At 31.4% G+C, this 22015-nt stretch overlaps 3 protein-coding genes across 4 annotated transcripts; 1 reads left to right on the forward strand and 2 right to left on the reverse strand.

Annotated features, from left to right (window-relative positions):
- Window positions 1-6783: 6783 nt before the first annotated feature.
- Window positions 6784-14528, reverse strand: Hs3st-A (Heparan sulfate 3-O sulfotransferase-A). 2 transcript variants are annotated; one of them, XM_070648046.1, is made up of 10 exons: window positions 14425-14528; window positions 13758-14073; window positions 11152-11326; window positions 10968-11087; window positions 10639-10854; window positions 10142-10311; window positions 9926-10014; window positions 9651-9755; window positions 8590-8799; window positions 6784-7415 (listed from the first exon to the last, which is right to left on the reverse strand). In XM_070648046.1, the coding sequence occupies exons 3-10, from the start codon at window positions 11299-11301 to the stop codon at window positions 7399-7401; spliced, it is 1077 nt and encodes a 358-aa protein (XP_070504147.1). In that variant the 5' UTR covers window positions 11302-11326; window positions 13758-14073; window positions 14425-14528; the 3' UTR covers window positions 6784-7398. The 2 variants fall into 2 exon arrangements, with proteins under 2 accessions (XP_070504147.1, XP_070504148.1); XM_070648047.1 differs by lacking the exons at window positions 13758-14073; window positions 14425-14528 and adding an exon at window positions 12836-12905.
- Window positions 14529-15876: 1348 nt separating this feature from the next.
- Window positions 15877-16519, forward strand: IFT20 (intraflagellar transport 20). Its single transcript, XM_070648085.1, has 3 exons — window positions 15877-15996; window positions 16060-16126; window positions 16200-16519. The coding sequence occupies exons 1-3, from the start codon at window positions 15940-15942 to the stop codon at window positions 16469-16471; spliced, it is 396 nt and encodes a 131-aa protein (XP_070504186.1). The 5' UTR covers window positions 15877-15939; the 3' UTR covers window positions 16472-16519.
- Window positions 16520-17009: 490 nt separating this feature from the next.
- On the reverse strand, window positions 17010-19859 carry LOC139096336 (probable protein phosphatase CG10417). Its single transcript, XM_070648033.1, has 5 exons — window positions 19622-19859; window positions 19541-19561; window positions 18327-19425; window positions 17719-18242; window positions 17010-17663 (listed from the first exon to the last, which is right to left on the reverse strand). The coding sequence occupies exons 1-5, from the start codon at window positions 19709-19711 to the stop codon at window positions 17409-17411; spliced, it is 1989 nt and encodes a 662-aa protein (XP_070504134.1). The 5' UTR covers window positions 19712-19859; the 3' UTR covers window positions 17010-17408.
- Between the last annotated feature and the right edge of the window lie 2156 nt (window positions 19860-22015).

Here is a 22015-nt window from a genome sequence, read left to right on the forward strand (position 1 = left end):
TCAGCTACTGGATCAAAGCAGGGACAATGTGAAAAGTTGTTGAACGCTCTACAGTTTCAGCAACTTTGTGTCACTCAGGAAACAATGGCAATAGATTTATTCTAACACAACCCTAACAGGCAATGAGCATGATTTCATGGTGTGGCCGTCTCCAATTCGAATATTTGATTGTCAAACATTTCGAACTCAACTTGTTTTGAAATAAAAAATTTCGTTACGAAGAAAAGTATAAGTAACGGTCAAAAAAAAATTTAAATTTTAGCGACAAAAATATTTTTTTTTTGAAAAAAATTATCAGTCGTTTTTGAGAGAGCCACACTCTGGATCTTAACTTACTTACTTTCTTGGCTGGGGCGCACGAACCACTCAGCCCATTGCCGCTCGAAGGGAATGTCTAAAGACAGTCTGGCTCTATCCTTTGAAACCTTCAGCCAGTTCGAGATATTAAGGACTCTAGCGTCCTTTGGAACACAGAAAAGCATGCATCATGCTGTTGGCTGTTCTTTCTGCACCATGGAAGCATGCTCCTTGCCTGTTAAGGTATTTATTGCACAAAGTATTTATGTAACTTTTATGAGATTGTAATCTCCACATATTTTTGAACAACATTGCGTAAATAGCATAAAGTTATTAATTTATTTATGAACAAAAATCTTCTCTAGATCCTAAATCACACTTAAAATGTGCATTTTTAAATTGCAAAAGGAATGAAAATATTTAATTAAACTTCTCTCAGACACTTTTTTTTATAGAATTAAATTATTTTTATACCTCAAACGTCTATGGTGTATGTTTTCCGCCATGTATGCTTAATAAAAAATTAATCGACAAAGAATCGCTTTATGAAATTTATTATAACGAGACACAATAAGTAAATGTGTTCAGAATGGATGAGTCTTCGATGGAAAATAAGAAATATATAAATGAACAAATATGAATATAGCTCACTTTATTTAATTATATTCAACAAAAGCTGCACACGATTATTGCTTCTTAAAAATATAAACAATGCTATTACTTCACTACAGCCAATAATCTCCAACTTCCAGTACAGTTGTCATGTGTAATAAATTGACTTTTAGTGGCTATAAACTAGCTGCTTGTGCTAAATCAAGAAAGATCAGTGGTTGTTAACCTTTTCTTTTATCACTATGTCATAACGTTCATTTGAGATTTGAATAATATTTATTGTTACATAGTTGAAGGCCCCGTTTTAAAACAAAGTTCAGTCTGTTTTTGAACTCCGAAGAATAAACATCATTTCTCATTAAATTGCTATAAGAGATAAATTCTTAATTACAATTACACTGCAGTTACAATTATAAAACACATTTAAACAATACTTCTACTCCATACATTAAGATTTAGAGCCAAAATTGAAAAATTTCTAAAAATTAATTTATAAATTAAAAAATATCGCGAAAAATTAGCTTAGCAGGCTTTATTACACACAGGTTGAAAACCACTGAGCTAGATTAATCTATTTCATAGTCATTGCACATGATCTTTTCATTACTGGAACTAATTTAAAAAATTCTACTCAATATTTATTCAATTCCTAATAAATAAAGTTAAATAATATTCAACAGACAAAGCTTTTTAAGGCCGATTTAATAGATATTTACAACTCTGCTTTTTGAGCATGTTCTGAGGCTGCAGAGTTTATATAACCCGGAATCTATATCCAATAGATCAGAGCTCGTAGTCGACTCGGATTTTACATCCAAAACAAGTCAAGGATCCATATTTCATTCGGGATCCATGTCTGGATATAACCAGATATATAGGAGTGACTTCTTAATAGAAAATTAACTTAATAGAGCTTTCATAATAGTCCCTGAATATACAATAGTACTTAAAATCAATATGATTGACAAAGTCCCTATCAATGACACTAGCAATTCTTTGGTTGCATCAAAGCAACCTACAAATTCTGTTTCTCTAGACTTCATTACTAGTAGTTTCTAGAATTCTCATTTTCAAAACCGAGACCCTGATCATGAGGAAATTCTCGACAAAACCCTTAATTTTTGGTGGATCACAATCAATTACTCTGCTACCTTTAAAATCAAAATTTATTCAGATCAGGATTGATAGCAGCTGTAGCGGTTCTTAAAATTTAACCATTACCAGTTACAAAGCTACTTTTACCAGTTAACAATCTTTAAAAAGTTTCTCGTTCTTTTCTTCTTCAAATTTATAGAAGATCCATCTTCTTAATATAAATATTTATCGATTAATTCCATTATAAATTGGGATAGACAAATTGTAAGACGGATAGATTATTAAGTATTCCGTAGAATCAAATTAGCAACAGTTTTGGCTATCATTAATATTTAGATTTATGAACCAGATCTGTAAGCATAAACAAAAAAAAATAAATATATTATGAGGAGGTAGAGTGACCAATAATATAATAAATTGGATTCCTTTAGCTAAAAAATATATAAAATCTGACAGGTGTCAAGCTCTTTAATGTTGATGCTACTTGAGAGATGAAAATTGAGTTTAAGAAACAAAAAGATATAAAATTTTGCCATAAAAAGGATTGTAATAAATGTGAGGATTAAGTTATTGGATATGAAAGACGCTTAAAGGAAACTTGTGAGGATATTTTATGATCTTAATAAAAAAAAACTATCTATCTTATCCAACTCTAGCTGAAAATAAATTTATATTAGACATGGTTAAGATACAAAGCTGAGTTTATACGAAAGGAAAATTTATGTTAAGCTTTATCAACATCATAAGGAATTGTCAATAGTGAAGAAGTATCTAAAAATGTCTTTATTTTTTTTTTTCTTTTTATGAAAATCCGTGTATTTATGAATATTTGTTTTTAACATATTAATCGTATTTTATTTTATTTGTTTTGGTTCATGAATTAAAGAAACATTAACTTTTTAAGCGTGCATACGTATGTAAATTTTCATCACGTTTGCTACGACTTTTGCGTGTCTATTTCTATAATTTTGCTTATCAAAGATGCGTAAATTGTCAAAATACCTAAATAAATGATGATAAGTTCATACACAAATTAAGTTTGAGGCTTAACGCAAACATACCGGGTGGCACATGATAGTAGTGGTAATCTAATAGCTGCTGCCAGAGCTTAAAGTCGAATGGGGTTTTGTATGGAAAAAGCCGGATCAAGTCGACTCGACTTCATACAAAATCTGATTTGATTTCGAACTTTGGCTGCTACCTTAGCTACACAGAGCGAATGAGTCCAAACATTTGGTTACCATCAGCATTGGCAGGAAGTCATAATGAAGATACCTCCAATATAAGACACCTTTTGCTTTTTCGGAAAGTCCTGACAACTCTGATTACCATTATCATAATGTTCCATTCGGATATCAATTGCTTAAAAGCTTCCAGAAGTATTATTTTAGTTTAAAAATGCGTTGATAAATTAACACAAACTTCCTAAAATACTTAAATCCTTTGTATCTTAATTGAACTTTAAGATGAAATCCATGGGAATCAATGTATGTGATTTAAATGATTATTATGATCAAAAACAGTCATTAGAGATCTGAAGAAATAAAAAATATAAAAATTAATAAAATAATAAAGAATTAAATGAAAATAAAGTAAATAGTATTCCTAATCTAATTGAACTCTTAAACAGGAAATAAAAAAAAAAAGTTTAATTTAATTATCACGAATCTCAAAAACCTTAAAATATTTGTTATATTTAAGCTACTCAATCAAGAATTTCACTATTCAATTTATTATTATTATTATTTTTTGTAAGTTGAAAAAGGAAAGCACAAAATCATCAAGATACTTGTTATTATTATTCCATAGTTATAATAAAAATCAAATGAACATGAAAAGAATAAAATCCTGACAAGTCAAAAAAAAGTATCAATAAAATGTTAAGTTTGTTTCAATAATGATTATTTTGTTGATAATTGACAGTTCAATCTCATTTTCAGGACAATTGTTTAATTCAAGAGGGAATCGACGGTAGGAAATAATCGAATGTCACGAATAGTTCTCGATAAATTCTAATTAACCACATGAATGTAGTTTATTGCTACAATTTCTATTGAAATGGTCGTTTTGTCGTGTTGAATTGACATTAGTTCCTTGGATGAAATTGGTATGACATTCGTAAGCCTTTAAACCTCTATCATTTCAACATCATCAAGTGATATTTATTGTGGCTTCTTGGTTTTGTTGTGGGTTGATAAAAATCCAATTTAGAATCGAGTCTGGATTTTCCCTGATTGACATCTTGGATGTGGTTGATTCTCTTTTTATTTTGATATTATTGAAGATTTGTTGTTGATGGGAAAGTAAAAACTTAATTATACTTAACTCACCTATTTCTTGAATTATTGTCTTATTTAAATTTCGATCGCAGTTCACTTGATAAGCTCCTTAAACTATTTAAATTCATTATTTTCTTGTGATTCACCAATTTAAAATTCAATTGTCAATTTTGAACTTGGTGTGTTCAGTAAAAATTGAACTCTGAACTCACCAAGTTCAAAATTGTAATTTGTACGGTGTCATGAATTTTGAATCTAAAGTTTCCGTTAAAATAAAAACCAAATTTTAAGAAAAGCTGAATTGAAAATAGAACTCTGAGCAGACTGTAACTAATGTATCCTTCAAAATAAGCTGAAATAGAGATCCCTGATGGTGAACAAGGTAAGATAACAAGATCCAGTAACACAAAATGTTTAACTTTAAGAATAAAAACTTTTTTTTATTTAATTCAATAAATTTTATACATAAAATAAAAGGGAAGTTTAAGAAATATTTGATCATACACATAGTTTTAAACTCTTTTCATCATTATGGAATTGATTTAATACATCATCATTCTTCATTGTCAAATACAGTTTTTTGTTATCATCATCATCTTTCTCAATTGTCTTAAAATTCATTACAAGGATATGTTTAACAGATAGAATGGGATTTAAGCAACGACATTAATGCATTTAATCAGTACGTGGAAAATCGACAAGAAGTTTTTCATTTTTTTTTTTTTTTTTTGGATTTGGAAATTACTATCTAATGTGAAAAACTCACAAGGGTTATTAAGGAAATGGGATTTTTGAACTACATGTCAAATCATCTTTAAATTTAAGATTCAAGTGCCACAAATGTCATTCAACTAATATTTTGAGCAAGGTAGTGAGTGTATAAAAGCGTATAAAATGTTCTTCTTGTAGATATTTTGTGAATGGAAAATTCAATTAGGTCAAAATGATTAGGCCAAGTCTGTAGTAACAAAAATAATTGACGGGAGATGGTAAGGAACAGAATTTGTAAAAATGAAAATGCTTGCTGTGATGAAAATTTTTTATGTGCTGTACAGTGACGAATGATAAATTTTCTTTATTGACGTCATATGGTATGACTCATTTCCTAGCTTATTACATTTATTTTTTTGTATTCGGGATTTTCCTAAAGGGAAATGAAATGAAAATAACAAAAACAATAGGATAAAGCAAGTGGCACGAGATTCCGGAGGAATTAAAATTGCTGTAAACGTTTACTTCCTTAATTAAAAAGTGAATATTCATAGGTTTTTAAAATATACATCTGATATGACTAGCTGTATACTCTTTACTTACATACTTCACTGACCGTATAGATCAATTGTTATTCTTTGCCTTCCTCGGATGGCGCCAAAAGCTGGCTTTGGTCTGTAAATTCCCCCTTCATAATGTCGTGAGAATTATGCCAATCCTTGTCATATTGGCAAAAGAGGATTAGATGTAAATACAATAGATAGGATTGTAGATATCCGGTATGTTGCCTAACCGCTCAGCCTTAGAGATCTTACTTTCATATATTTAAATTTGTCTAAAAGTGTCTATATTCTATATTCTTATTTCCAACGACACCACATTCTTGCAGTACCTGAGTGGACAACTTGACATAATGTCTAGTTAATAACTAGACCTAAGGTCGACTAATATTAAATTTCATGGAACGATCCACAAAAGATGTCATTGGTCGCCCGTAGGTCTTGCTGATAAACAGACATTATGTCACGTTGTCTACTCGGAGTAATTCCTCATCAGAAATAGTTAAAATTAGTTAACAAAAAATTTAAATGTATAATCAGAATTGTGCCTACATAATTTTTGACAGAAGGTTCACAATATCCCAATTCCTTAACTAGTATAAATCTACCATATATTCTGAAATATAATAATTTTAAGATAAAAATATTCTCAACAAATTTTCCATTTAATAAATAGAATCTTTCAAAAATATTCAATTCATTTAAAACAGCTATGATTAAAATTTTTCTTTTGGGGAAATGAGTAGATTTGGAATCAAAGAATTCGGAAAGATTAACTTTCTTGAGCTAAATCAATTAATTTAACATTTTTTTTTGCACTTATGATTTCATTAGCCAAATTTCTTTAAACTTCAATTGACACAAAATGAAAAAACAATTTAAGAAATTTTCAACTTTTTCAAATAATTTTCTTATCAGAGATCGAAGTCGGCTTGGATTTTGTATGTTTCATAACTAAAAGCTTAAAAACTATTCATCAAGATCAAAAATGTAATTTTTACACCAAATTAAAAGCTTAAAATCAGCATTCATTATTGACCTTGGATCAAAAATGTAATTTTCACACCAACTGTCCACATCGCATTTTTAACTTGAAATAAATCATCCAAAACAAGACGAATTTCAATTTTTTGGTGAATTCTTAATATTTAGGTCGGAGCACACATAAAACTTAAATTTTAACCCAAAATACAGTTTAGAAAGTCCAAAATTGGAATTTTGCTAATTTTCCATACAAAATTCGAGTCAACTCCAAGCTCTGATTCTTATGACTAGTTTTTTTTATCTCAATTTCCAAGGACAGTATGTCACTTAATCACTAATGATCTATCCTTCATCATTTGAACATATTACATTTACTGATTTTCTTAACTTCCGCGTGGAACACGGATAGTACTTTTTTTTATAAATCTTCCGCGTGGAACACGAAATTTACTTTTTTTTAAATCACAAAAATTTTCATCATTCATAAACTTAATTCCTAATAATTTTGTTCATCCATTTCATCATCATCTTGATGAACTTAATAAGTATTTCATTTGTATATATAAAATTGATATGTTTGCTCATGATATGTATGCTTCAAATCACATAACATGCTTTTTTCGATAATCATGTTAGGGATTCATTGTCTTTTCTCTTATGCGGACTTGTGAGTCCAAAAAAAATTATTCATCTCTTCTTTGCTTCATTGATATGTTTAAGTTTCATCATTATCATCTTAAATATTTTTTTAAATTTTCAAAAACAACTTATGGCTAACAATAACAAACTTTCTATCTAAAACTTTGTTTTTTCTCTTTTGTTTTTGATAACAACTTAAATTATGAAAAATTGCAAATTTATTACTCTTCAGGCCATCCTGTGAAAGAAGATATGGTATATAAAATTAGTTGACAATCTTCAACTTCAGCAACAGTGTTGTTAACTGCATGTTTCTTATATAAGTCAGACAAGTTTGAGGTTGATCTTAAGATATTCGGATCATTAAGATCTAGAGTTGCGCTAAGGCGGCTGAAACAGAGCAGCTGAGTGAGGGTACGCTAGACTTCAGTACTCAGTATGGAGCATCTTTGATTATAATACTGCCTGTAACCTACAAAATGGCAGAGAATCTCGTTTCCTCATGCCGGCTACATATGATTCGAAAAAGGACCAGTGAAAAAATTCCCATGCCGAGTCTCGAACCCACTATCGCAGGTTCGGTGTTGGAATAACTATGCACCAAATTGCTAATTCATTATGACACTTACGTGTAAGTGTCGTAATTACGACTTGATCAAATTGTGATAATAATACAAAGACTCACAATTTATTCGGATCTGGTCTAGAAACAGATTAGTAGGTAAGTAACATAAGGACCTGTGTTTGGGTATCTGTGCCAAATTTAGTTTTAGAAATGTATAGTTCTTAGAAATAGAGGAATTTTTAATTTTCTGATAATCGGTCATCTGTATATGATTATAATTCACAGTTACAAACCCTTTTGATCAAGAAGCAGATTAAGATTTCTATCGCAGACCTTTAGATCAAATTTTGAATAACATTTACAAAATCTAGTACGAGTAATCCCAACACATTATAGCAGACGACACAGAGGCGATGAAATTTTGTATGTCGTCAAACATTTCGAAACACATTTAAGATCATGTGACGATACAGTTTTGTTTCGTGAAGCATAATCACTGTGCTTGATTGACTAAGACACTAGCTAGAGACCTAAATATCTAATTCTAAGACATAGTTTTCCCGAATCGGAGATTTTTCTAACTGAATTGTCTGAAGTATGGTCTCGAATATCTTTGATTTAGATCAGTGGTTAGCAACATGTGTGCAGCGGCACATTAGTGTATCTTCAAATTTTTTTTGGATATTCAATGAACCGTATCATTTCGGTCGCGGCTTATCACTAAGTTATGCCGCGAAAAAACAGGTTGCCCACTCCTGCTCTAGTCTGACCCAAAAATCAAAGTTAACAACACTGCATGACAATTTGTCACAAATCACTCAAAATAATATCATAAGCATCAACTCACCTAAATCTTCACCAATCAATTCATAGAATCGCTGATTGTGCTCTACAAAAAATTTCCTTAGTTTAGAAATTACTTTTGGATCGACAGTTGGATGTCTTCTTCCTTTTGTTTCTCTCAAGCATTTATTATCGCCCATATCTGTTCTTAAACAATAAAATCCTTTCGTCTTATTGAAGTAAAAGTTGTGTTGACTTATTCTTCTCTCAATACCTAAATTGAATGGTTCTAGATTAATGGCTTGTCAACACGAAATAACTTTTCTACTGACTAGATTTTATGGGCTTTTTTGTAAGCCTTGAAAACTTTGGGTTATAATTGAGAATTGTGATATTCCCAACAAAAAAATTTATCACGATATTCTCAAGCATCCCTTAGCATGTAAATCCTTCATTTTACACCCACACATTATATTCATACCCAATGTTTCTAAATTGATTTCTCGAGGAGAATTCAAGAGAATTTCGTTTGGCGCCAAAATGTATGGAAACATAAGATTGCTATATCTTTAAGCTCGACATGCTATATTTAGCGATTCGAGTCGACTTGGCTTTGAAATTTAAAAACTATTGATTGCTTAATATGTTCTTGAGTTCATTAACCGAGTAGCACAACAAAGTTTGCCGCCAAGTTTTTAGGAAATATCATGAACCGCATGTTGTGTTCGGTTTCGGTTGTGGCTTTGAATAAATCGCAGAGCAATAACGTCGCAAGAGCAATAACGTCAAGAGCAATACGTCGCAGAGCAACGTAACGTCGCAAGAGTCGTTAGGAATCGAAAACAAGTTCAAGAGCAACGTTACGTCGCAAGAGCAACGTTACGTCGCAAGAGCAATGTTACGTCGCAAGAGCAATGTTACGTCGCAAGAGCAACGTTACGTCGCAAGAGCAACGTTACGTCGCAAGAGCAACGTTACGTCGCAAGAGCAATGTTACGTCGCAAGAGCAACATTACGTCTCAAAAGCAACGTTATGCTTCATCACAAAAGCAACGTTACATTGCCAAGTTGACGCCATCTCGCCACTCGGGCAATTTCAAATGACTTGCAGTTCATGATACTCACCCAAAAAATCTTCTATACGTCTAATTTGTGTCAATGGATCCTCAATTAGTTGATCACCATTTACTATTAACAATTGCTCTCTTTTAAATATCTCTAACCATCGTACTGGAAATAGACACAAGTTTAACATTAAACAAGTAACCTACGTCATCCAAGTAAACATGTCATGTTCAAAGATCCTTCAATGATTACTCAAATTTAGTTAATTTAAGCTACTAAAGAAGAAAAGTGAACACGAAAAGACAACAAGATTATCGGTAAAAAAAATTACATACATGTATATTGGTGATATATAGACAATGCAAGTGGACGATAAGAAGTATTGACAGTTCCATTAGCAAGAATCGAAAGTTCCTCAAAAGTCCTTCAAATGAATAAAGGAAAAAAAATATGAATGGCATTAGAAATAATAGAACAAAAAGTGAAGGAAAAGGAACCAAAAAACAACAATAAAGGAACAAGAAGAATAGAGTAAATATAATAGCATTTACTTTGTAGTTGCGGGTGACGCTTGAGTAGCAGAATTAGAATTTGATGGAAGAATTGCCGTAGCCGCATGACTACGTAGTTGTGTATAATCTGATATTGCACGTGTAACAGGCTCTCTGACGATTAATAGCAATTTGATAGATGAATTCATGGCTCGAACACGCTCGGCGACCTTTATAGAAACAGAAAACATAATAATGTTATAACTCTACAGGCAGTGCTGTCCAAACTGTGTGCTGCGACACACTTTTGTGATGCCACAATTCTATGAACCACATGTCATTTGCGACATTAGTCACAGTAACGTGTGTCATGAAACAAAAAAGTTTAGACACATTACTGTGGTACTGATGTCTTTTGAACCACATGACATGTGTGACATGAGTCACAGCAACGTGTGCCATGCCACAAAAAAAGTTTGAACAGCACTGCTGAACAGCATTAATCGACAATGAAGAGACATGGAGAGATTAATTTGTTTCGTAAATAGAAAAATTACCTCTGGCGTTACAAAGTAGCTTGGGCTCTTCTCAATTGTTATCTGGCCACGAAAACTGTGCGGCATTTTACGCCTATACCATTCTAATCCCTTCAAATAATTCTCGTCTCGATCGAAGAAATGTACCTCCCCTGCTGCTTTCTGAATGTGCGGGTGAAGATTAAGCATTTCCAAAAGAGCTCGTGTACCGCACTTTCGTACGCCGATGATTAGACACTAAATATAAATGTAACGAAGACGGAAATGAAACGGGAAGGAAAGAATAAGAAGAGAAAATTAAATAAAATTCTATCCGCTTTCAACAGAAAAATTAGTTGATGGCTATTTACTTGTGGTAATTTCCGACTAGTTTTTGGAAAATGAAAATGATATGGAAAATCCTTTCCTTGATGTTTTAATCTTGGTACATCCGGTGGTAATGCTTTATTAGCCGAAATTACAGATACAGCCTATATACATTGTTAAAGCGTTAATAATTAAGTTTAATGCCTTCTATTAATAAATCTCAATTACCTGAATAGAATAAACAGCAGAATCATATAAAAGTATATGGAATGTCAGGAATAATGATATCAACATAACAAACAGAAATAGTGCAGCAATTTTTGGCTTTGAAATGCCAACGAAAATTATAAAATCCGTGTCTGGTCCCGTCGATGGCATTACCGCAATAACTTTTGTGAATCATCTGAATATAAAACAATGAACAAGAAGAAGAAAAAGAAGAGGAATACTCATTAGCATGAAAAGTCAACGACATATGTGTAGCAGACGGATATTAGCGATTCCAATATTTTCCCTTTGAGATGTATGTTGACATATTAGTGCTATTTTTAAAATACTTTTACGCACGTGATTGTAGTTATCCCGAGTGACGCAAATAAAGAAGGTTCTATAATGAAGTTGTGGTGTCTAGACAGAGTGGAATCTGTGGTATCGAATCATAAATAGGCAAATCTGCCAGTATGATAGTAGAGTCTGTGGACGAGTGGTTAGGCAACAGACCGGATATCGTGTGAGGACGTGTGTTCAACTCCCACTAGAGACCGGTCTCTTAATCCATTAAGAATGAGAGTCGAGTGTTTTCGACATGACAGAGATTCGCACAGTGCTTAAGACATTACAGGAGCTATTAAAGCTCTACAATAGTAGTGGGAAACCTTGTATTTTTTGTGACACACCTTGCTAGTAAGCTTCGATTGAAACCGCACACATTATACGGTTCATAGCATATCTTTTGAAATTTTTGGCGGGACACTAGGATGTCATGGAACAAAGGTTATCCACCACTCTATAAAATCCACAGGATGTAATATGAGGGCTATTTGGATGTCCCAGGCATGAAGATTCCATTTGATGTTAATAAAAGAGCTTTAGCTTCTTCATTTTTATCGCCTGGGATATTGTTTATTGCAGGGTTTATTGACATTTAAAATCATTGTCGATTAATTGAGCAAAAATAGAGTCAGAAGATAGAAGAATCAAGTTTTATCAAATGGAAATACTAAGTTAATTTGATAAGAATCCAGTATTGTCTCACTAATTTAAATTTCTGGTTTTTTCCTGCCGTTTTGTTTACAAATTTTCAAGTTCTGCGTATATAATCTATAAAATTACGATTACTTAATCATTTATGATTATATTTTAATTGAATATGGTGTTAAAGGTCATGTTCACACTTTTTCTAATACTTTGCAATCAGAATAGTGTGTGAATAAAGTGTGAATTTTTCGAAAATTGTACAAGAGTTTTCTAATTCTCGGAAATGAAATCGATTCAAGGCTTGAAGCTTATGGCATCGTAGAAAAGTGTAATCAGGTGTTTCAAGGCAATTCGTTTCTATGATAGACAGTTAAGCCCACTTTTAATAAAATCCCGATCGGAACATATCAAGCCGACTAGGCAGCGGTATACTTAAGACCAAGTGACCGGCAACAGACAAATTTGGTTTTGCCAGTTGGATCCAAGTATATTCCCGTGGTGGCAATAGTTCAACATGTTCCGATCGAAAATCTTAAACTGCACAACGTGTTTGCTATGACACCGATCCATCGCTCTATTAACATTAAAGGCATGAAGTTGCCTTGACGACACCGTGATGACTGATTTTACAGTTAAAAAATACGATTCGCCGCATTGTGCCGCTAAAGTAGATCTTAATGATTTCTAGCAAATTTAAAAAGAAGGATCATATTACTGGATGTTAACAGGATCCTCACAGTGCTTCACGACATCACCAAATATGAACTTTAAAGTCATTTAAACACAATCTAATATTCGAAATTAATTTAATCACTTTAAAGTTTTAATGCACAACCACTTATTCAAATCCATTGCACGATATACAGTTCATGTAATCTGAACCACATTCCATTTTCATAATTAGCACATTGATTGATTCCATTTATGCATCTCATAATTCATTTATTCAATTTATTCATGCAATTTTAAACTTCGATACTGTTTTAGGTACGATTTATAATAAGACGATAACCGACGAATTTATGTCACTTGATGTCAATGGATTAAGATTAACTGAATTTCACAGATTACGTACGAAACGTAAAAAAAACGCTGTGAAAATTTCATGAGTTCAGCTTGAGAGTTAGCTTTATAGTTCTCTCAAAACGTACTCTCACGCTATGAATGATGCTTACTGAACAAATTTTTCAGTTCAAGGATTAAAGAGAAGTAGACAATATAGATTAAGAATTTAATTGCCTTGCACGACTTTCTCGTATACATTCTTTAAGCTATTGGTAAAAGCCCGAGCAACACAGTTGAAGAAGGCTTTGACACAGAGCTTATAAGGATCTGAATCAATATCAAATGGAAGCCGCATCCGTTTGGCGTCCATAAAGTATAGCAGAGCCTTAATAGTTTCGTGGCAAAGCCTACTTCAATTGCATCGCTCGGGAAGATCAATTACAAATTATTTATAATCGTTTATCCTATAAATATGCCTTTTTTTAAATGTCAAAATAAGACACAGCACCACCCACTTTAAGCACTTTATCATCACCACAGAACATGAACGACTGAATGGAGGTTGTAAAATAAATGGAAAATGTTATTGGAACCTCTAAAATTCGTAGTAAGAGAAAATTCAATAAATTCACCTGTATGCATAATGCACACTCAACAGCTTAAGAACACCACACATACATTCCAAAAGTAATATTTTTGCTTGTTACTCCTCTTTTTTTCAATGCTTGCTTCGCTTAGAAGGACATTCTTTACATAACTTTTATATTTTTGTTGATGATGTTTAAACTCATTTAATTAATCATCGTCGTGTAGTGAACGAAATATATCCGTAGTATTGCTACATCCATATGTGTGTATAGCTTATAGTTGTAACTTGATAGTCCTTAAAATTACTGATATGTATTTGTAAAAATTTTTCACATCCAACTTGTATGTGCTTGGAAGTTCCTTTTTTTTATATATTTTTAAAGCTCAATTAACAGAATTCTATTTCCTCTTTTGGATATACCATAAAAGATTAATGGTATGAATAATGAAATTATCTACTTAGAAGGATATGATATGAATCTCATTAATTATTTCAACAGAGGAACTAAATAAATTTGATGAATTTCTTCTCCTTTTTTGGGCTATTTTCTCTTAAATAAACTTTGGTAGAGCTTGGAAAATAATTAACTTGTGTACTAAGGCTTCACTTTATAAATACTTTTATGGTTAAAGGAATTAAAGCAAAAAAAAAGACTTTCACATGTATTTGTATTAAAGAGAACTTTTTTTGCAATTTTCTTGATTATTTACGCCTTTTAATGATTTTCCTTCAATATTCTCCTCTTAACAACATACAAATATTTATAATAATATTATTTTTTCACTTAATTTTAATACTATACAATAAAATAACAAAAAAATACTATAATATCTAAAAATTTCATGTATTTCAAACTGAAAAATTACGCGCTTTTGCGCATTTCGAATCCACTATGTTTTATGAGTGAGTAATGAAATATTTCCAGCACATTTTCATTCATTCACTATGTTGTGCTGTCTGCAAGCTTTTTTCAAAAGTAGTGGTGAGGGTAAGTGGACATTTTAGGCAATTTTAGGATATATTGTGAGCAATTAAAATGGTGTTAAGCAATTGGTATTTCCATAGGAACCGTTCATTATTAAGTTAGGCACAGAAAACAAATTTTCGGACTTTCCCTCCCCTGTCATTAAAAATTTCCATTCAAAAATTATCCCCTTTTTGAGCTTTTACGAAATCGTATACCCATTCTTAAAAAATATGAACATAATAACTGATCGGCCCCTAGATCGAAGCCAACTTGTCTTTTCGGTTCGTTAAAAAACTAATAAAATTTGAATTTTTTCTTCTGCTGACACTTGTGAAGTATAACATTTCGCTCAAATTTCAATCAATTTTTAACAAACCGAAGAGAACTTAATTTCACCTCTGGATATTTCAAGAAAGAATTCATAAAATTCGAATTAAAGAAGTTCGTTAAAAGCTCTTTTAAGCTCAAAAGCTCACATTACACAAATGACTGTTAAATTTTAACAAATATGTAAAAACGATGTGTAAAAAATTTGAAATAATTGTGGTAGTTATGATTTACATTTGTCATTTGATTGAATTTGTAACCGATTTTTGAAATTCAAATTTAGTTTCGAAGTACTAGATTTTTGAATAAAAAAAAACGTTGAAGTTCAAAATTATCAATTTCAAATTGAAAAAGTTCGTTATTTTAAAAATATCCGTTGAAGTTCAAAATTGTCAGTCATAAATTTGAAAAAAAATTCGTTAAAGTTCAGAATTTTGAAAATGAAATTTAAAAAGCCCGTTAAATTTAACAGTCTGATTTCATACATAAATTTCAAATTCATGAAAAACGTTAAATTTTTTTAAAGTAAGTTATAATCTAACATTAAAATTATTTATAGTTGATATCCTCCAAAGCTCAACCGCGACATTATAAAACAATGCGCCCAATAAGCACAACAAAACAGATCATTTTCAAACTTTTCTTTTACATTTTCCATCTGAATCATACACGAGAGAGAGAGAGAGAGAGAGAGAAAAATTTCCTTCTGTTTGGGGGGAAAATATGACAAATTCTCTTAGATAAATAGAAAAATAGAAAGAAAAATTTTGAAATGATAAATTGTTTATGTTCAATGAATGTCATGAAATAAAAATTCAGAAATATATTTTACATGAGAATTATGTTTCCATGACTACACAAACTTTTCAAAATTTTTTATTGCTTTGTTAAAAAAAAAGGTTTTTTTATAATCTTTTGTAAAGTAGAAGAAATGGCAGAGGAATTGAAGAAAAATGGACTGTATGTCGATGAGAATCACATTTTAAGGGTCAGTGTATATATTTCATTTGTATTTTTATGTGTTACATATTGTTAAATGTAATTTATTTAGGTACTAGAACCAGCAATCTTCAAGGAGACGCAAGACTTGAAGGAAGAAAATGAGATTTTCCAAGAGAGTATGTGTGAAATAATCAATTTAAAATAAAATGAAATTTACAAAATTTCTCGTCTTTCCCTTAACATCCTTAGAGCTTCAAGTATTTCGGAGTGCAGGCAGCGCTATAGCAAAAAACTTGGTTCTTCTTGGTGAAGTGGTTGAAAGACAAAAACTGTTGGCTATAAATACACAAAATTTAGCTAATTCATCTGCTAAACAAAAGGAAATTGAACAGCAACAAATACAAACAAAAATCGTTGAGATGTCATTGGAACTGGATCGATTAAAGATTGAACTCAAGTATTTACAGAAATGTGAATCGGAGCTGCAAGAGATTTTTGATAATTTTCGTCAAAACCAATGATGAATTACACTTATTAATTAAGATTTTTATTATTACGCTATAATTGTATGTGGGGATTTCTTAAATTTCAACTTATAAGTTTTAAAATTTGCCTTTTTAGAAAAATTAAGTTATTTGTTTTCAAAAGAGAATTTAATAAATTTCTTAAATTTGTCTACAGGATTTGCGGGAACTTAAGATTGTTTGAATTTTTCTACGCGCTTTTATTACACTTGTTTAGCCCGTTACAAACGAATAAATGTATTTACGTATATAGCAACGTACGTAAATTATTTACGTATTTAGAAACGTACGTAATTTGACGTATTCAAAAACGTACGTACTTAGTACGTAAGAAAAACGTACGTAATTTGACGTATTCAAAAACGTACGTACTTAGTACGTAAGCAGTTTACGTTTTCAAAAACGTACGTAGTTATTACGTAAACCGTTTACGTATTGATGAAACGTACGTAAAATTACGTTGAAAAAAACGTACGTCATCATTACGTAATCAAAAACGTACGTATTTCGGCTATAAGTATAAAAACGTAAAACGTAAAATTATACATCAAATTTCTCATTCTTAAGCTCCTAACAAATCGCTGTTATTAAGAGCAATACTGCTTGTATTACATTTTCCCAGAAAAAAAGATGAACATGCTTGAAGAAAAGTTTCTTAAAATGAAATTATTTGGAACAGCAAAAAAAAAAGAAAATTCATTTACAATCTCTGACATAAGACTTCAAAATGAGTCTACCGCAATGCAATCATCTTTAAATGACAAAATTTATTGATTTCGTTTTAATTCAATTTTTTTAAAAAAATAAAAATCGGAGGAAAAAATGAAATCGAATGAGAAAGAGGAAAATGACCTTATACAGGATCAAAAAAATTAAAATTAATTCAATATAATTTAGTAAATTATCATTAAAGTCTAAAAAGATGAAAACTTATTTAAGATGAAGTATCAACTGTCGAAGGAGTTAAATCATCATCGAGTTTTTGTTTCTTTTCGGTATGCTCCTTGTCTGCAACATCATCGTCACCATGCGCTCGTTTCTGTGCAATACATTCAGCTTCGGAATTTGAGACGTCCTTCTGTACTGGTAATTTAAATAATGTTGGTTTGAATTTGACTATTATAGCTGTCATGTTGTCACATCCAGTTCCATCTCCCAATGTATTTGGCGCCAAACAATTGTGGAAAAGCTGCAAAACATTTCATGGTTAATTTATATTATAACAATAAGATTTGTAGACTTACTTCTTCGCAGATTTGGGTAAGAGATAATTTTCCTGCATCAATTCTGTGTTTAACAAAGCCAACAACTTCCTCATTTGACATATAATTCCAGATTCCGTCGCATGCCAATACCATAAATTCATCTTCTTCTGTTAATGTAATTTTTTTGAGATCAGGCATTGCTGTAATCATTTGATCTTCTGCCGGCAATTCCTTATTCATTTTATATCCATGATCACCAATAGCGCGAGATAAATTCAATCCTCCGTTTACTCGTCCATCCATTGTTACACGACCACCAGCTTTACGAATTCTATTAAATTCTATTTGATCTTCTGGTTTGTGATCGAATGACATTTCAACAACTTTTCCAGCTCGACTTACTATACATCTAGAGTCACCAGCATTTGCTACGTACAGATCGCGCCCAATCAATAAAGCAACGACAGCTGTACAACCTGAGGCTTTTGCAGGACCAGTTTCCATGCTACTCATAAACGCATCATCCAGACCGTCTTCATCGTCATCCTCCTCTCCAGAGATTTCTACAATTATAACAAGTAATTATTTTTTAAGTCTAAACAAGTCAAGTTCAATTGATCTATCTAATGCTGGAAACTATTAATTACCTTCATTAGACAGTTCCTCTTCGTCGTCTTCATCATACACCTCCTCATCGTCCTCGTCATCCTCATCGGAATCATCTTCTTGAATTTTATTTTTTGGAGATTCTTGGTATGTTTCGTCGTGCTCATCGTCGCTACTTTCATCTTCATCATCATCGTCGATTTTTTGTTTAGCTTCGCTTGATTTTGTAACAGGTTTTGCAGTGCTCGGTTTTGGTGAATTTGAACTGACATTTGCTGAAGTTGAGGAGGAACAACTTCCGACTTCACCATTTTCCTTTGTTGAAGAAATTGCATTTTCCTCCTTTTCTTCCTTTTTGCTTTCTGAAACTGTTCCATTTGAAGAACATTCACTGTCTTGAGTAATAGGTTCTTTACTGGAACTTTGTTCAGGTGTCGTACTTTTTGGCTCATTGCTACTAATTTCATCACTTTTTGATGAAGATGGAATGATAACAAGTGTGCTATCTGGTGTTTGATTGCTAGGCTGTGAATTTGAGGAACTAGGCTCATTCTTTTCACTTTCATCTGAATTTGTTTTCCCGCTTGAACTGCTTACTTCATTATCTGATGCCGATTGTTGTACTGAGCTACTGCTTTCAACCTTTTTTGACGAATGTGAAGAACAGCTACCGCTTGCCGAAGGTCCAGCTTCAGAATCATTTTTATGGGACGATGATTTGCTTTGAAAACTTATAATTTGTTGTACACTCTGAATTCGTGAGATTTTTTCAACATTTCCCTTATATTTTTCAAGTACTTCATTGAGCGGCATCGATGCTTCTTGATGTAAATTAATTATTTCTTCTGCTGTTTCTTCATCTTCCATATCATCCATGTCAGAATCTTCATAATCTGGATTCTTTTTAGCCAATTGTCTTAATTCCTCAACGACTGAATCACTTAATAATGTATGATCAAAGCCCATAAATGTCTCCTTTAAAGCTTCTTCATAATTTCCATTTTTAAATGAATCAAGTTGTTTTAAAAAATCTGGTAATTTCATCGAACAATATTCCGCCACTTCTGACCCTCCATGGCCATCATAGACAGCAAAAAACGATGCATTATCTGTTAGTTGTGGAATAGCATTATGAGCGTCCTGCAAAAAGTTGCAATTTTCAATGTTAGCAAAAAATTTATAGCTTGTACATCATAACCTCAATTTATGCGGTTAATTTATTATGCCAAGCGGCTATTTCATATAATTAACTTACCTCTTGATTTATACGCCATCCCTAGATAAAAAGATACAGTTATTTTTAAGTCTATAAATACAATAAATCGTAGATTATTACCTGCATCGATGAAGAACCAATTTCTAAATAATCATTTTCATCAAATGCTGACTTTTTGGTCGTTTCTGGTTTATCTAAATAACTTCCCATTATTGGCGCTTCCTTATTTTTATAATTCTCATAAGGTTTTAACTTAAAATTAGTTAGTTAACTTAAAAACTTGAAAATTAGATTTTTTTATGATTTGATTATTTAAAACTTCAGGGGACCAATCACTTGTTAGAAACGTCGTTTAAATCCGGTCACTTCTACTTGAATGTTATTTATGCTATATGCTTCTGATACAGAAAACGAATGATTTATGCTGCATTAATGAGTATGTTCTGTAAATTGTTTGTTTTGCCACAAAGTTTCTCAGACTATTTGAAATTATTTTGACCGTTGCAATGCGTTTCATGGAAACTTGATTAATTGAGGAGTTGCAGGTAGTAATATGAAACTAAATAAAGTTTATGCAGTACAAATATAGCTATAATTATTAAGGATTGAGCGAGAAAAACAATTAAATTTAGCGTCTTGTCATAACGGTCATTGAAAATTCAAACAAAGTTTGCTATGACAAAGTTTCTCAAGTTTGTTGTCCCCTCGACAACATAATTCAACTCCCTCCAAATTTGTTTGAATATTTTTTGACCGTTTATAAGCGACAACATTATCAAGGCTGATTAAACTGCCTGCTTGAACAAGAAACATTTCAGGATTTTAAATAAAATACGTTGTGCATAATATTCCGCTATTTTTAAAGCTGCACATTGATTCCGCCAATAATTGTTATGAGATTCGATTTATGTGGACAACCCACACACAATCGTAATACCACGTGAACTGCCCGCAATTCCAGATATTCACGTTTCCGTGAACGTTAGATTTGTTGATATTTAAAATGTCATCGCACAACACGGCAACATGATGATGAAAGGCCGAAGGATGTATTTTTGTAAATATTATTTTTTATTATATTATCCATTTTTAATATAAATTTTTTTTTGTATCACTTTTATAATTTCTAGTTACTATTGTTGGATTTTTTCTTGTGGTTTAATTCAAAAATTCAAATATTCTAGCAGATTTGAAAAAAATTAATAAAGATGGAAAAAGAATTTAAGTAATTACTTCACACCAAAAAACAAAAAGAGACATCATCTAAAAAGGTTGCTTTGATTAAACATTGATTATTTCATGTCTGTTTCAAAAATTGGTAAATTTACTGCAGCTTTATTTTTTTATTTTAATAATTTTTTTTATTATTCTTCTTAGCTCAAATATATTTTCATCAATTTTTTATACTTTTCACATAATAAGGAGTAAATAATCAAAAGCAAATCAGATATTATTGATTATTCATTGTTTTTTTTTTCAATAATAAGTAATATTTTTTCTTCTTTTTTTTTATTCAATATTCTACATTAAAATTAATTTTTTTTAATTTTTAGTCAGTTTTTCTTTCATTCTATGTACAATAGCAAAAAAAGACACAAATCTGAAGGAGGTTTAATTACTTTTTTTTTTTTTTTTCATAATATATTAAAAGTTTTTGTAAAAGCAAAAAAATATAAGTGTATACATATTCTTTTATTAGTGACGTGTGTGTGTATATGTATATAGTAATTAGAGCAATATGATATCATAACTGCCTGTAGTTAATGGCAGTCTAACTACCCCTCACTAATTGCCGATTTCATTTCATGAAGTAGCTAGCTGATAGATATATTTCTGATAGATTAAAAAAATTGCTCATTTATGCTTATAAACTCTCATTCTATATGCATCAATCCTTGATTCTTACTTTCCAAATAAACTTAGTTTTTTTTTTTTTTTACAAAATTTTCAAATTCTATACTTTTTGCTTTTGCTTTTCATCTTTCACAATTGAACGAAAAAACAAACAAAAATTTTTTAAAGGACATAAAGAGTATGGAACATAAAACGAATATTTTACAAACATTACAAACCAATCTATTAAGCCATATTCTCTTTAAACTGTGTTTCTTTTTCTGCTGTATAGTTTCGCTCAAAAAGTTTCTGCTGATCGTGGATCGTTTCGAAGCTGACTCGAGTTTATCTGCAGCCAGACACTAAAATAGTCCAGACAATCCTACGACATCATCACGTCACTGAAACAGTTGCAAACATCGTTGCCATCATGTTGTCGTAGAATTGTCTTCTTAGACCTTATTTCAGGCTGTTTTTGGCAATATGCACATGCCATACACAAATGCTCGTGTACTTGATAAGAGTGTGCAGACTAACCCAGTCAGCTTCCAATCGATTCAACAACTCTTTATCGTGTAGAATTTAAACAATAGAAAATTTTAGGGGCATTTGGTTAGCAAAATATGATACACTTATAATCACAATCATCCTAATTCTCGTATGTAGTTTTTGCAAATATTA

Source organism: Chironomus tepperi, unplaced genomic scaffold, assembly GCF_022539635.2.
Source record: "Chironomus tepperi strain 1889 unplaced genomic scaffold, CSIRO-AGI_Ctep_v1 contig_386, whole genome shotgun sequence".
Lineage (NCBI taxonomy): Eukaryota > Metazoa > Arthropoda > Insecta > Diptera > Chironomidae > Chironomus > Chironomus tepperi.

Bases quoted from the DNA above. Each gene is read 5' to 3' on its own strand.
- IFT20 (XM_070648085.1), top strand. From the start codon at position 15,940: ATGGCAGAGGAATTGAAGAAAAATGGACTGTATGTCGATGAGAATCAC. The intron at 15,997-16,059 runs GTCAGTGTATAT...TAATTTATTTAG, and splicing joins ATGAGAATCACATTTTAAGG to GTACTAGAACCAGCAATCTT. The intron at 16,127-16,199 runs GTATGTGTGAAA...TAACATCCTTAG, and splicing joins AAATGAGATTTTCCAAGAGA to AGCTTCAAGTATTTCGGAGT.
- LOC139096336 (XM_070648033.1), bottom strand. From the start codon at position 19,711: ATGGGAAGTTATTTAGATAAACCAGAAACGACCAAAAAGTCAGCATTT. The intron at 19,426-19,540 runs GTAAGTTAATTA...AACTTTTTGCAG, and splicing joins GATGGCGTATAAATCAAGAG to GACGCTCATAATGCTATTCC. The intron at 17,664-17,718 runs GTAAGTCTACAA...AATGTTTTGCAG, and splicing joins TTACCCAAATCTGCGAAGAA to CTTTTCCACAATTGTTTGGC.
- Hs3st-A (XM_070648046.1), bottom strand. From the start codon at position 11,301: ATGCCATCGACGGGACCAGACACGGATTTTATAATTTTCGTTGGCATT. The intron at 10,855-10,967 runs GTAAATAGCCAT...ATTTATATTTAG, and splicing joins CTAGTCGGAAATTACCACAA to TGTCTAATCATCGGCGTACG. The intron at 9,756-9,925 runs GTATGTAATTTT...GTCTATTTCCAG, and splicing joins TATATATCACCAATATACAT to TACGATGGTTAGAGATATTT.